This window comes from Rana temporaria, chromosome 5 (genome assembly GCF_905171775.1).
Source record: "Rana temporaria chromosome 5, aRanTem1.1, whole genome shotgun sequence".
NCBI lineage: Eukaryota > Metazoa > Chordata > Amphibia > Anura > Ranidae > Rana > Rana temporaria.
The window spans coordinates 169,369,922-169,383,122 of record NC_053493.1 but is presented as its reverse complement, the minus strand read 5'-3'; the positions used below and the strand labels follow the sequence as shown (position 1 = coordinate 169,383,122).

Here is a 13,201-nt window from a genome sequence, read left to right as displayed (position 1 = left end):
TTAGGTCAACCTTGTAAAATTTTGTGAAAGTGTGAACGGACGACCAAGTCGCCGCCTTACACACCTGGGAAACAGACGCTTGGTGTCGGAAAGCCCAAGAGGCACCTATTGCCCTGGTTGAATGTGCCGTGACAGGAAAGGGGGGCGCCCGTCCCTTTAGGGCATAAGCCTGGATCACGATCTGCCTGATCCACCTAGAAATGGTGGACGACGAGACCGACAGGCCCTTCTTAGGACCAGTTACCGAAACAAACCGCGAGTCAGACCACTGGAACGGAGCAGTAGCTGACAGGTACACCCGCAGAGCCCGAACAATGTCCAAGGAATGCAACGCAGTCTCCTTTGAATGCGACAGACGAGGACACAAGGATGGAAGTACAATAACCTCATTGAGATGAAAGGCCGAAAACGACCTTAGGAAGAAAGGAAGGCTGCGGACGCAGCACTACCTTATCCTTGTGAAAGACCAGAAACGGAGCCTTGCAGGACAAGGCCGCCAGCTCAGAAACACGCCTGACGGATGTTATAGCCACCAATATGACCACCTTCTAAAAAAGGTGTCAGCAAGGGAATCTCCCTAATGTTCTCAAACGGCGGTTTCTGAAGTGCCGAGAGGACCAGGTTCAAGTCCCACGGAGGAAGTGGAGGACGGACCGGAGGGGCCACATGCCGAACCCCCTATACAAAACATACTCACTAGTGAGTCACCAAGGGTCTCTGAAAAAAGTCCGCTAAAGCAGAAATCTGCCCCTTAAATCGTACTTAAGGCAAGCTTTTGGTCCAGCAGAACAGCAGGACCCTGGAAACCGCATAGGTACGCGGACACCACCCCATCTCCTCACACAGGAGAGATGTAAGCCTTCCAGGTACAATGGTAAATCCTCCTGGAAACAGATTTCTGTGTCTTTAACATGGTAGAAATCACCGAATCCGACAGGCCTCGGTCCCTCAACACTGGCTTTCAACAGCCAGGCCGTTAAACCAGCGACTGTAAAGCAGGATGAAGTATGGGACCTTGCGACAGAAGGTCCTCTCACAGCGGTAGATGCCAGGGAATGTCTGCCACGAGACGCACTAGTTCAGCGTACCAGGGACGCCAAGGCCAATCCGGAGCAACTAGGATCATTGGGATCCCTTCGACCTCCACCCTGGCCACATACCTCAATACCTTTCGACTGAGCCAAGACGCCATGAGACCCACATCCGGTGTGCCCCATCTCTGGCAGATGAGGCGGAACACATCCGGGTGTAGAGACCATTTTCCCTGGTCCAGCATCTGATGACTCAGGTAGTCCGCCTGCCAATTTTCCACAACCCGGAATGCATACGGCCGACAGGGTCGGCACGCTCCGTTACGCCCAACTCAGGAAGTGAGCGACCTCTGAAGCTGCCGCCACGCTTCTTGTTCCTCCTTGATGATTGGCATACGCCATCGCCGTGGCATTGTCCGACTGGATCCTGACTGGACGCCCCTGTACCCTCTGAGACCACGCAAAGAGGAAAGCTTGATCGCCCGGAGTTCCAGGACATTGATCGGCAGGTGAGATTCCTCCGGAGTCCAGCGACCATGGGCCGACTGAACCCCCACAGATCCCCCCCCCCCCCAGCCAGTAAGACTGGCGTCCGTCGTGATCACCGTCCAGTGAATAGGGAGGAACGACTTCCCGGATAGAAGTGCCGGTGATGTCAGCCACCAAACCAGGGGGGCCCTGACCGGTCGCTCGCGCGGATTTGACGAGCCAGGGACGAAGGGCACTTGTCCCATCTGAGCAGAATTTCCTTCTGCAGCACTCAAGTGTGAAATTGAGCATACGGCACCACCTCAAAGGAAGCTACCATGAGACCCAGGACCCGCATGCAAAAAACAGAGTGACGATCAGCTTTGGGATGTCAGCCGCTGCACCGCCGTTCGAAGAGACTGCAACTTTTCCACTGGGAGAAACACCCTCGCCACTGAGGAGTCCAGAATCAACCTCAGGTATTCCAGGCGTTGAGTCGGGGCCAAGACCGATTTCTGGGTGTTCAACACCCAACCAAATCCTCGGAGGGTCTGACAGGCTAGAGACACTCCTCTAATTCTGAGCTTGAAGTGGCCCTCAGAAGCAGTTCGTCCAAGTAGCTCACGATAGCGATGCCACGCTGCCTTAGCAGGGCCAAAATCGGAGCCAGCACCTTGGTAAACACCCTTGGTGCCGAAGGGGAGAGCCAAAAACTGATAGTGATCCTCCCCGACCGCAAACCACAGGAATCTCTGATGTCTGGTGCAGATGGGGACATGCAAGTAAGCGTCCTTGATGTCAAAGGACGCCAGAAAGTCCCCCGGATGGTGAGCCGTGACAACAGAGCGAACTGACTCCATCCTGAATCTTTGCACTCTCTCAAAGCAATTGAGGGCTTTGTGATCCAGGATTGAACAGACCCAGTCCTTCTTTGGCACTACGAATAGGTTTGAGTAAAACCCTTGAAACCGTTCCTGTGTCGGAACAGGTATGATCAACCCACATGCCAGCAGATCCTGAACCGCCCCGAACAGGGCTTCCAGACGCGCCGGCTGAAGCTGGAGGTTGGAGGGAAAAAATCTGCTCGGCGGACGAGAAAAAACAAAAAACACACAATCTTGTACCCCGAGGAAACCTCTTTGAAAACGAATCGGTCGGAGATCAGAGACGACCACCGAGTCGCGAATTCGCGAAGACGTCCCCCCACCCGAGAGATGGGTGGGGGCAGACCTTAATGCGGACTGTGGTTTTGCCGTAGGCTTGTTGTGTTTGCGAAACCAGGGTCGCTATTGACCCTTAGCAGGCGCTTTGTCAGCCTGGGAGCGTTTACCCCCAGCACTGGGCGGACGGAAAAAAATGCTTGTGCGTGGTGAAGGAGGGGCCCTGCCTACGGTGTGGCTCAAAACAAAAAAGAAAAAATATTTGGACAGCCGCACTCCTGGAAAAAGATTCCGGAATTGTCCTTTAATGGTAAAATGGAATACACTACAATCCACAGCAAAAAGGTGAAAACGGGATACACAGCTCACGTTTCGCACTGATACTCAGTGCTTACTCATAAGCTCATACGGTGTGGCTCCTGACTCTTTTTGGTTTGCGGGAGCAGTGTGCTCTTGCCTCCTGTGTCATTCTTGATAATATCAAGAGAAGCACCAAAAAGCCTGTCGCCCTTAAAAGGCAAATCCATCAGGGCCTTCTTGGAAGATTGATCCACCGACCAACACTTTAGCCAAATCAGGCGTTGCAACACCACCGCATAGACCGAGGCTCAGGACAGCAAGGGAATAGTATCCAGGTCAGACTCGCAGACAAACTTAAGGCCCTGCACTAGCTGGTCAGCCAAGGCCACCTCATCCGGAGGTGCCTGACGAGCCTTTAACCCCTGGAGCAGTATCTTTTCCCACTCAGTCAGAGTTTGAGACACCAGAGCCCCAGCCACCGCTGGACGCACTGCCGAGCCCACCACTGTGTATAGATAGCGGGCGATTTCCTCAGCCTTCTTGTCCGCAGGGTCCTTGAAAGCAGGAGCCCCTTCCACGTGGTTACTTTGTTAAGTCTGCACACAGGGGGGTCCACTACCGGAGGAGAGGCCCATTTCTTTAGGAAACACTCTCCTCAAAAGGGGTACCGGACCGCCAAATTTTTTGGGGCAGAACAAAACTTCTGTGGTTTTTCCCAATCCTTGTATAAGAGCTTATCAAGATAAGAAACGCAAGGAAACACCTTGGCAGTGCGGACCGGCTTGCGGAACCCAAAAGGGAACCGACGCCTCAGCTGCTTCCGCAGAATCTTCAGTGTATCTCGTACCGCAGTGATAAGATCACTTACCAGAGCCTTCTCGCGTGCTGACCCGGAGTTATCCTCACTATCTGAATGGCCGCAGTCCGCTACCTCGGACGCTTCAGAATCTGGGTCATGAACCGTAGCCGGGCCTTACAGCAGAAACACAGTAGGCCGCAAAAAACAAACATTCAGGGACCCCACACAGAGCCCCCACATAGAACAGCCAAATTAACCCCCATGGAGACGGACAGAGCAGCCCCCACGATCGGATGGAGCCCCCCCCAGGCGGAACCCCAGTCACACAGCTAGTCTGGCCCAGAGCACAGGGAGGAGGAAGGAGAGGGGAGAAGGAAGGTGGAAACCCCCTTCTCCAGAAATGCTCAGCCATGTCCTCCCACCGAAGTAGGGAAATTACTACTTACCCTTCCTGTGCAGACCTGCTGGGAGCATCATGACAGATCATCTTCCGCATGGTGACGGAGGTGACTGTCGGCTAGGCACACTGACTCGAACATGGAGCCCGGTCATATGTGTACCCCGGAGCACGTAGCTCACCGGCCACCCCTGGAAGCCCAGCGCGTAGCTAGAAGCCAGCACACGCTCGATGGCCAAAACTGGGGAGACTACAAGGTCTTGAAATCATTTGTCACCCAGTCGGCAGTTGCTAGTAGATCACAGGAACAAAAAAAAAAAAAAATTGTGCGCATGTTCAGTCCACACACAGCGTGGTTATGGCAAGCGGAGGAACGAAGGAGCTTGAACGGCCCACGTCATTTAAATCCCCTGTATGGAAGCATGTTGGCTTCCCTGTCAAATATAATGATGAAGGAAAGAAAGCCATATACATCAAGCATGGCCGCGCATTTGAAGCGACATCACCTTGGTGTTTCACTGACAGGAGTGACAACGAAAGCGAAAACGAATTCGGTGGTGAAAAATGAGGGCTTTAAAACACATGCTGAAAGTGCTTGAGCCACGGTACAAATTTTTTTTTTGCTGATCCGAAAAATGATCCAATCCGTGACTCTGATCCGAAGTTTTTTGATTTGTTGCACCCCTAGTTACGAGCAATGACACCACTCTTGCGTGTGTGGTATAAACTGAATGATATGCCCAGCCAATCCAGGGGATTTTAAGGGCAAGCTGTAAACGTCCATCTATATGTGTCTCCACAAGAACTATAATGTCTGCCCTTTGTTTTTTTTATGACTAATAGGATGGCTGTGCGTTTATCTGTCTCGTAATCCTCTAACGTTCCAAGTTAAGATTGTTTCAGAGCTGTCATGGTAAAGTGTGATGTAAATAGAGGAGATTGATCATGTAGTACCATAATGTCACACAAGAGGGGGTCCAACCCCAATACATGTGGGCAAGCCCTCCATATAGCAAAGCATGTAGAAGTATACTGAACAATGCATTCTGTAAATGATAGCATTTGTACCTGGCGCATTGTACTTTTGACTTAACAATCCCTCTTACCTCCAACCCAGCCAAACACAGACCCCAACTGGTGTAGGCATGTTCCCATAACAAAACAGTAACTTGCATGTGAAGTGGATCAAACACTTCATTCAAGTAACACATTAACATTGAGCAATCCTGGATCTGGGCCTTGAGTGATAAAAATGTGTGCATTATTTCAGCTTTGGGATCAAACTTCACAGGGCATATTGTAGTCAGGCTTGTGTGGCATGGCAGGTTAGGTTCCTGGGTGAAACCATACCCCCAATCCAGGTCTCTCAGGTAGTGCAAGGGGGGCGAAACTTCACTGAATAAGTCTTGCATATAGCAAGACTTTTGTGACTCCTAGTAGCAGTTCTCTGTCTGTGGAGGGGAATGTCTATGCTGTTTGCAGCCACCGCCTAAGTATTTTAGTGCAGGTGGCAAACTGGGAACATTGAAAGGGAGGCCCGGTAGGAAGTTTGCAGTACCTGAAAAAAGTGTAGATAAGAAGGTCTGTGGACCCTGGTTACATTACACAGCCGTGTACTATATATTGTAGGTTAATCGGTGGCTCTCCCGGTTTCATCACTATACGTTTGTTTATGGTATTTATCACTGTTTCAGTATAGTATCTATTGATTTAGCACCTTACCTAGAGGAATTATTGTCTCTATGGCACCACAGCGCTACACCTTTTTACCTACATCACTGTTCAATATTCGTCTTATTGTAGTGTAGCTGCTTTAGTTTTAATTTTACTGAGTTAGCGCAATATTCACCCCGTTTTTTTCTTGCTCTCCTGTTGGTTTCTCTGCGCTCCAGCCAGGTGATGGTGTCTTCGGGAGTTTCAAAGAAAATGGTGCGGTCATTATCTTCTACGCTGAGGCGTGCAGGGAACAGCATTGAACATTTAAGGTTTTTAATACATTAGGCGTCTTTTGGCTTCTGTAAAACTTTGTCTGCGCTTTTGTACTTCAGTGGAAAAATCAGGGAAGATGGGTATATCGCCTTTCACTCGTGCCATGCGTAATGCTGAGTCTTGGTCTTTATAGTTCAGCAGTTTAGCAATAAAACGTGCACGGAGAGGCGCCCAGTGATGGCGGCCTAGTGGTGCGCTCTTTCAACAGCAAATGTGGCTGAAAAGGCCTCTCTGGGGTGGAGAAACCCTTGTTGGCAAGCACAGAGATAAGATAAGATGTTTCTTGTAGTTGGTTGTCAGGTTTGTACACATTTTAGGAGGAATTTTGGTCCACTCTTTAGAGATCTTCTCTAAATCATTAAACCCCTTTCACATTGAAGTGCTGCAAAAACTGCAGATAAAACGTTGGACATTTGAGGCGCTAGTGGTGTGCTTTTTTTAAGATCACGTGACAACATGACCTTAAAAAGAAGACCTCCCTGCGTAAGTGACAGTCTCTTACCGGACGTGTTCAATTAGCATCAGGGGTCAAGTCCTGGGGAAAAAAGTAGAGAAAAGGGAAACTACCGCTCTAGGTGAGTGCACTCAGCAATCAGTGTCCTCTCAGAAGCGTGGGTGCTGGCAATGCACAAAGCGAAGACCGGAGAAAAGACTGGACAGCCGCACTTCCACGAAATTCTTAAAAAGTTGTTTAATTGTAAAAAATGGAAACAGCACTACAAGTCACAGCAGACAGTGGGGTGGATAGCTGACGCGTTTCGCACTGGGGTATCAGCGCTTAGTCATGTGGATCCCACCCAAGATCCACTCCCCCACCAAAAAAAAAAATGATACGCTCATATGCATATTTGCTAAACCGCATGTTTTTTTTTTTTTGATCCACTGTACCTTAGTAAGTTCTTTCTAAATCCTGTGATAACTCGCGGCAGACCTCCGCAATGTCTCCTGGGAACAATGACAAAAGCTCCCAGGAGACATTGCGGCATCGAGGAAGTGACAGAATACCCGCACACTACCTGATAAATCCATATACAGGAAGCAGCCAGTAACAAAGGATTACTAAGGTTCGCCTGCCCCTGACGGTGACTCGAGCTGGGCATCGCCGCTTAGTGAAGGATTGGCTCGGGTGGCTCGGCTGCTCTAGTCCTGCAAAGGGAACCGAGTTCCTGCTGTGAAAAAAGTGCAGGAACTCCGTTCCCGCAGGACTTGAGCCCTGATTAGCATGCCCCTAAGGTCATGTACCGGACTTTTTTTACAACAAAATGCACAGCCACAGGTTTGGAGACATCAATAGGAACATCCTTTGCCGTTTTAGCCAAGGCTGTCCTATTGTATTACCAAGGTATACCAATGAAGATGGGCATTTTAAAAGATATACACAATATTCAGTGTTGCAGTTCACATAATTCTGTATCCGGTATGGCTTGGCGCTATGTGGGTGTTCAAAGATTTCACTGCATATTAAGGAGCTGCAGACATTACAATTGTTACACCTGTAGCAGCCCTATTTCTGTGACAGCCTAGTGACTGATTTGGCATATTTTGGTCTAGAGAAAGTCCCTTGGCGGGTTCTTTAACTCAGTCATCAGGGTATCATCAGCTTCATTAATATTAAAGTGGATGTAAACCCACACTCATCCTTTCTAAACTACTGCCATGGTGCTGATCTAGAAGGATATAGATGCCTCCGGCATGTATCCTTACCTGTCAAATGTCTCCCCTCTGTCTGTTATAAGAACTGCAGATTCTGTGGGTCGTAGACTCCCCGCCCTCCTCTACACTCCCCTTGTCAACATGCATTTTGTCCTATGTATTTCTTACACTAAATTCTGCTATGATCAGTAACATACAGTCAAAATCCAGAAAAGTAACCACATGACTTCAGAAAAAGGGGGGGGGGGGGGGGGGATTAAAAAATAATGCCCGTCTCCAAGCTAGTGCATGAGATATGTAAATAACCTGTCACTCACGGCAAGGGGGGGGGGGGCAGAATGGACCAAGGTTTTTCTCTATTAGTCCGTTTTATCTCACTAAACCATAAAAGAGGATTGCTCAGAGCTGGATTAACTCTGTGTGGCAAGACTGGGCACAGATGATAGGAAATCTTTTACTCTACATTGTGACAGCAAAAAAATAAAAAAAATTGGGTTTGGGTTCGGGCTGCGCATCTGATCCGGTGTGATTTACAGTTGAACCTGTGTGTAAACAGTGGCCTATCCCCAGTTTTTTTTAGGTCCTACAGCCATTCCAAAAAGGTTTTATACATAATCACAAGCTGCCAGTTTTTTTTTTCATTCCTTGCTTAACCCCCTTCTCTGCCAGTGCCATTTATACAGTGATCAGTGCATTTTTATAGCGCTGATCAATGTATTGGTGTCATTGGTCACCAAACACTGTAACTTGGGGTCCGATTTGTCCGCCGCAATTCTGCTAAAAATCACTGATCCTCACCATTACTATATATATATATATATATATATATATATATATATATATATATATATATATATATATATATATATATATATATATATATATATATATATATATATATATATATATATATTTTTTTTTTTTTTTTTTTTCAAAATTGTCAGGTATTTTTTTGTTTATAGCACAAAATAGCAAAAATTTAAACCACAGAGGTGATCAAATACCACCAAAAGAAAGCTCCATTTGTGAAAAAAAAAAGATATATGTACCGTATTTTCCGGCGTATAAGACGACTTTTTGGATGGAAAAAAATGCATCCAAAGTCGGGGGTCGTCTTATACGCCGGGTAAGGTCTCCGTGCAGCTGAGATCGTTCATGATTTCAAAGCCGCGCCGTCTTCTCAGCGTGTCCTGTGATAGGCGGAACACAAATCTTCCCAGCAGCGCCTCTGTTCTGTGTTCCGCCTATCACGGATGCCTTCTCATCCTCGGATGAGATGAGAAGGCATCCGTGATTGGCGGAACACAGAACAGAGGCACTACTGGGGAAATTTGTGTTCCGCCAATCACAGGACACGCTGAGAAGATGGCGCGGCTTTGAAATCATGGACGCTCGCAGCAGACGGAGACTGTCACCGGCCTGCAAAACGTGAGTGATGGCACAGTGGGGGGGAAAGTGGGGGGAAAGTGGGGGCAAGTGATACCACTGTGGGGGCAAGTGATGGTACTGTGTGGGCAAGTGATGGCACTGTGGGGGCAAGTAATGTGATGGCACTGTGGGGGCATGTAATGTGATGGCACAGTGGGGGCATGTAATGGCACAGTGGGGGCATGTAATGGCACAGTGGGGGCATGTAATGGCACAGTGGGGGCATGTAATGGCACAGTGGGGGCATGTAATGGCACAGTGGGGCTTGAAAAAAGCCTGTTTCTGTCAGCGGTTGTTCTGGCTAACCCTCAGCTTCCAGAAATACTAGAAGGAAGGGGGTAGTCTTATACGGCGAGTATATCCCAAAACCAACATTTTTCCTGGAAAATTAGGGGATCGTCTTATACGCCGGAAAATACGGTATATATATTTTGTTTGGGTACAACATTGCATTTGTCAGTTAAAGCTACACAGTGCCGCATCGCAAAAAAAAATGAATCAGTCATCAAGGGGTAAATCCTTCTGGGGCTGAAGTGGTTAAGAGGTGTTTAGGGTGCACAAAAAATAAAGAAATTATGTATTAAGTTTTCTTCATGCTGGTCCTCCTTTTTGGGGATTTTGCATATGCACTGTTTGGGGGGGTGCAGCATCCCAGTGATCTTTGACCCTTTCTATGCTATTCAGGTAGATGTCCACCTCTCAAAGTTTAGCTACCCCTGCTCCACAGGGACTGAGAGCATTGTGTGAAGACAACAGGTGGAAGGATCCACTACAGGGACAGACCATGTTTGCTTCCCTTGATAGAACACAGTTGAGAAAAACGTTTTGGGAGGAGCATGATAAGGGCAGTCACTGTATAGAACAGGTTTTAATAGGGACTGGACTGAAAAAGTTTTAGTAGGCCTGTACAACTGAAGACCTTGGGGTAAGTAGACTCAGGTTGCTTCAATTCTGAACAAAAGCATACAGCATCAATAGGAGGAACATGTGGTATACTTAAGCTTGGATTTTATTTCAGGTGAAGGAGATGATCACATTTTTGGCTTACCTGGTACAACTCCATTGGTTGCAATTGCACTCATAGATATAGCAGTTAACATTGTCTAAAATGAAAAAGGAAATAGTTATTAAATACATTATTCAAAGCAATTAAATAAAACTTAAGAAACTCTTCCTAAATGTCTTTGACCCCCAACATATTAAACCTCACTTTTTGAATGAACACTCCAATGTAATCTTTCAAGCGTAGCCCGGTCATTGTTATGTTTTTTTCCCTTGTTTAAAATTCTAACAATTTAGCAACCCAGACTTTTCTGCATTATTCAGTAAATAGGACATCATTCATGACTCTCTTCCTATCCACCTTGGTCTTTGGGGCATGCCCATCCACCTTTGGTGTTCCAGCATCTCCAATAGAATTCACAAGAGATTTGGCAGTTGATTTAAAGGGTAAGGGAAGCCAAAGTTTCCTTATAATTTAGCTCCCACCTCACTAGCCACCCCCCCCCCCCCAAATTGCTATACTTAGAAAACAAGAGCATCAAACCTGTCCATTTAATTGGTCCCTAAAGAAGTCCCGATTAGGCATCTGCTACTATAAACATCAGAAAAGGCCAACTTTTCTTTACATCACCCTGATGGCTTTTTGATTTGATGTCTGCATCTGTGCAGTTGTGCCCTATTGTCAGGTCAGGAAGCCAGCAGAGGGATGTAAACACTGCTGCAGGCCTCAGAGCAAGATATAGCAAAGTATACCAATCTGCCAAGTTAGAATCTCGGTTAACATTTTACTATGTGGCATTATGATTTGTAGATCGGCCTTTAACAGTACCATTTAACCTCTTCGCGCCTAAAAAGGTAAAACAAATGTTAAAGCCTAAGAACAAATTTTGCAACTTTGGCATAATAATAATAATAATAATAATAATAAATTTTGTATTCCTTTTTCCTATTTAGCTATATATTTCTTGCTACTACCATAACCTACCACCAGAGAACAATTAAAACAAATTCTCTTGCTCCCGATTATCGCAGCGATAGTCCAGAAGCAGTAGTGTGGATTTTGCTTTTTTCTTATTCTTCTAAAACACACTGGTACATACCAGTTTAAAAAATTACCTTTGCCCCCGATATTGACCCTTACTTGACCCAAGCAGTAATAACCCTGACTTAGATCAAACCCTGATCGAGCCATTTTGTCTTTTATTTATTTTTTACACATGCAATTTTGTTTATTTCTTTCTCCCTTCAAGGAGAGAGTTACATACACTGGGGGTTATTCACGAAAGGCAACTCCACTTTGCACTACAAGTGCAAACTACAAGTGCAATGTGCACTTGAAATTGCACTGAAAGTGCACTTGGAAATGCAGTCGCTGTAAATCTGAGGGGAAGATCTGAAATGAGGGGAAGCTCTGCTGATTTTATTATCCAATCATGTGCAAGCTAAAATGCTGTTAATATTCCTTGCATGTCCCCCTCGGATCTACAGCGACTGCACTTCAAAGTGCACTTTCAGTGCAATGTCAAGTGCACTTTGCACTTGTAGTGCAAAGTGGATTTGCCTTTAGTAAATAACCACCAATGTATCTCTCCCCTTCACTCAGAGAGAAAGAAAACATGGGGCAGGCTTCACAGTGACTGATAGCCTCTGATTTGGCTATTTCAGTTATCACAGGGATCAGGTGACCCGGGACTGGGAGTTCTGGGTCCTGATCATTCATATGGGACATGGGGCTCTGGCGAGACCCGGTCTCTGAGCTGCAAGGGCACGCTCCCAGCACAAAGACAGATATGCATATATGCAGCCCCATGAAATAAGCCTAGTCCAGTGAGGCTGCGTACTGTCAGCAAGAAGGGGTTAATCTGGCCATACACTGTAGGACATTCAGTCAGTTCTTGATACGAATGGAACTTGCTAAGTAGATGGCCCTCTGGAGCTGTCAAAATACAATAGCCGCAGTTAGAGCTTTATCCACCCTCACTGTAAAGAATGGATGGAGGAATCCATTAGACTTTTCATGACTAACCATACACAATATATACTGCATGTGTATGGCCAATTTTAGTTATGGTTTGGCCATTTGGTTAGGTTTACATTATTTAAAACATACGCTTTTTTTTAAACTTATTTTCTTGATTGTTTTCATTACAAATAAGACATGAATAAGTCAAAGAAATCGATCAAGCAAACATTTGTTGCCTGGCAATATCCAAAACATGCACATTTGGCTCAATCTATAGGTTTATGAATGTATGTACATAGAAGAGAGGAGAAGGAACAGGTGGATGCTTTTGTTGTTACTTATCACAAGGGAAACAATAGCAACAAAACAAGAGCTTCAAACCTGCCCATTTAATTGGTCCCTACAGAAGTCCCGTTTAGGCATCTGCTACTATAAAACATCAAAAAAGGAAAAACATTTTTTAACAAAGTCTGCATTTGCTAACAAAACAATTTATGCCCTGAAAAAAAGGAAACAAATAGTTTCAATACTTACACATGAACAGCACATAAGAACAATGCAAAAAGATTCAAGTACTCCGGCTGTTCCTACAATCCACGTTAGTCGTAGAAAAAGTATTACGCCAAGTATGTTCTGTAAACATGGCAAGTATACTCCAATAAAGGTTCCCATTCGTATCTCCTAAAAGAATATTCACATCCACATTAATATTTGCATATTTTTAATATGATTACATATCAAGAGTTATACATTAGGTTTCATTTATTATGCATCTCTGAAGCATCTTTTACCTTGCGTATGCATACACGTGGGGTAGTCAACATTTGTAATCTTTTGAGTTATATTCAAATAGAAAAAAAAAAAAAAAGACACCCTAATTGGTTACATGAACATGCAATCTAGAGGCTGGTGTCAGTGGTGATTAAATGATTGGCTTGTACTCCTTTTGATATGCGATTCTTAGTGCACAAACTTACCTACAGGTAAGCCTCATTATAGGTACAGTGAATA

The 13,201-nt window shown here is 46.0% G+C and overlaps 1 protein-coding gene across 2 annotated transcripts in view; it reads right to left on the bottom strand.

Annotated features, from left to right (window-relative positions):
* SLC12A7 (solute carrier family 12 member 7) overlaps positions 1-13,201 on the bottom strand; it is a 574,243-nt gene that overhangs the window by 292,442 nt on the left and 268,600 nt on the right. For both annotated transcript variants that reach the window (XM_040353352.1, XM_040353353.1), the window contains exons 4-5: positions 12,725-12,871; positions 10,274-10,328 (exon numbers count right to left, since the gene is read on the bottom strand). In XM_040353352.1, the coding sequence (XP_040209286.1) occupies positions 10,274-10,328; positions 12,725-12,871 (202 nt within the window). The remainder of the gene's footprint in view (positions 1-10,273; positions 10,329-12,724; positions 12,872-13,201) is intronic.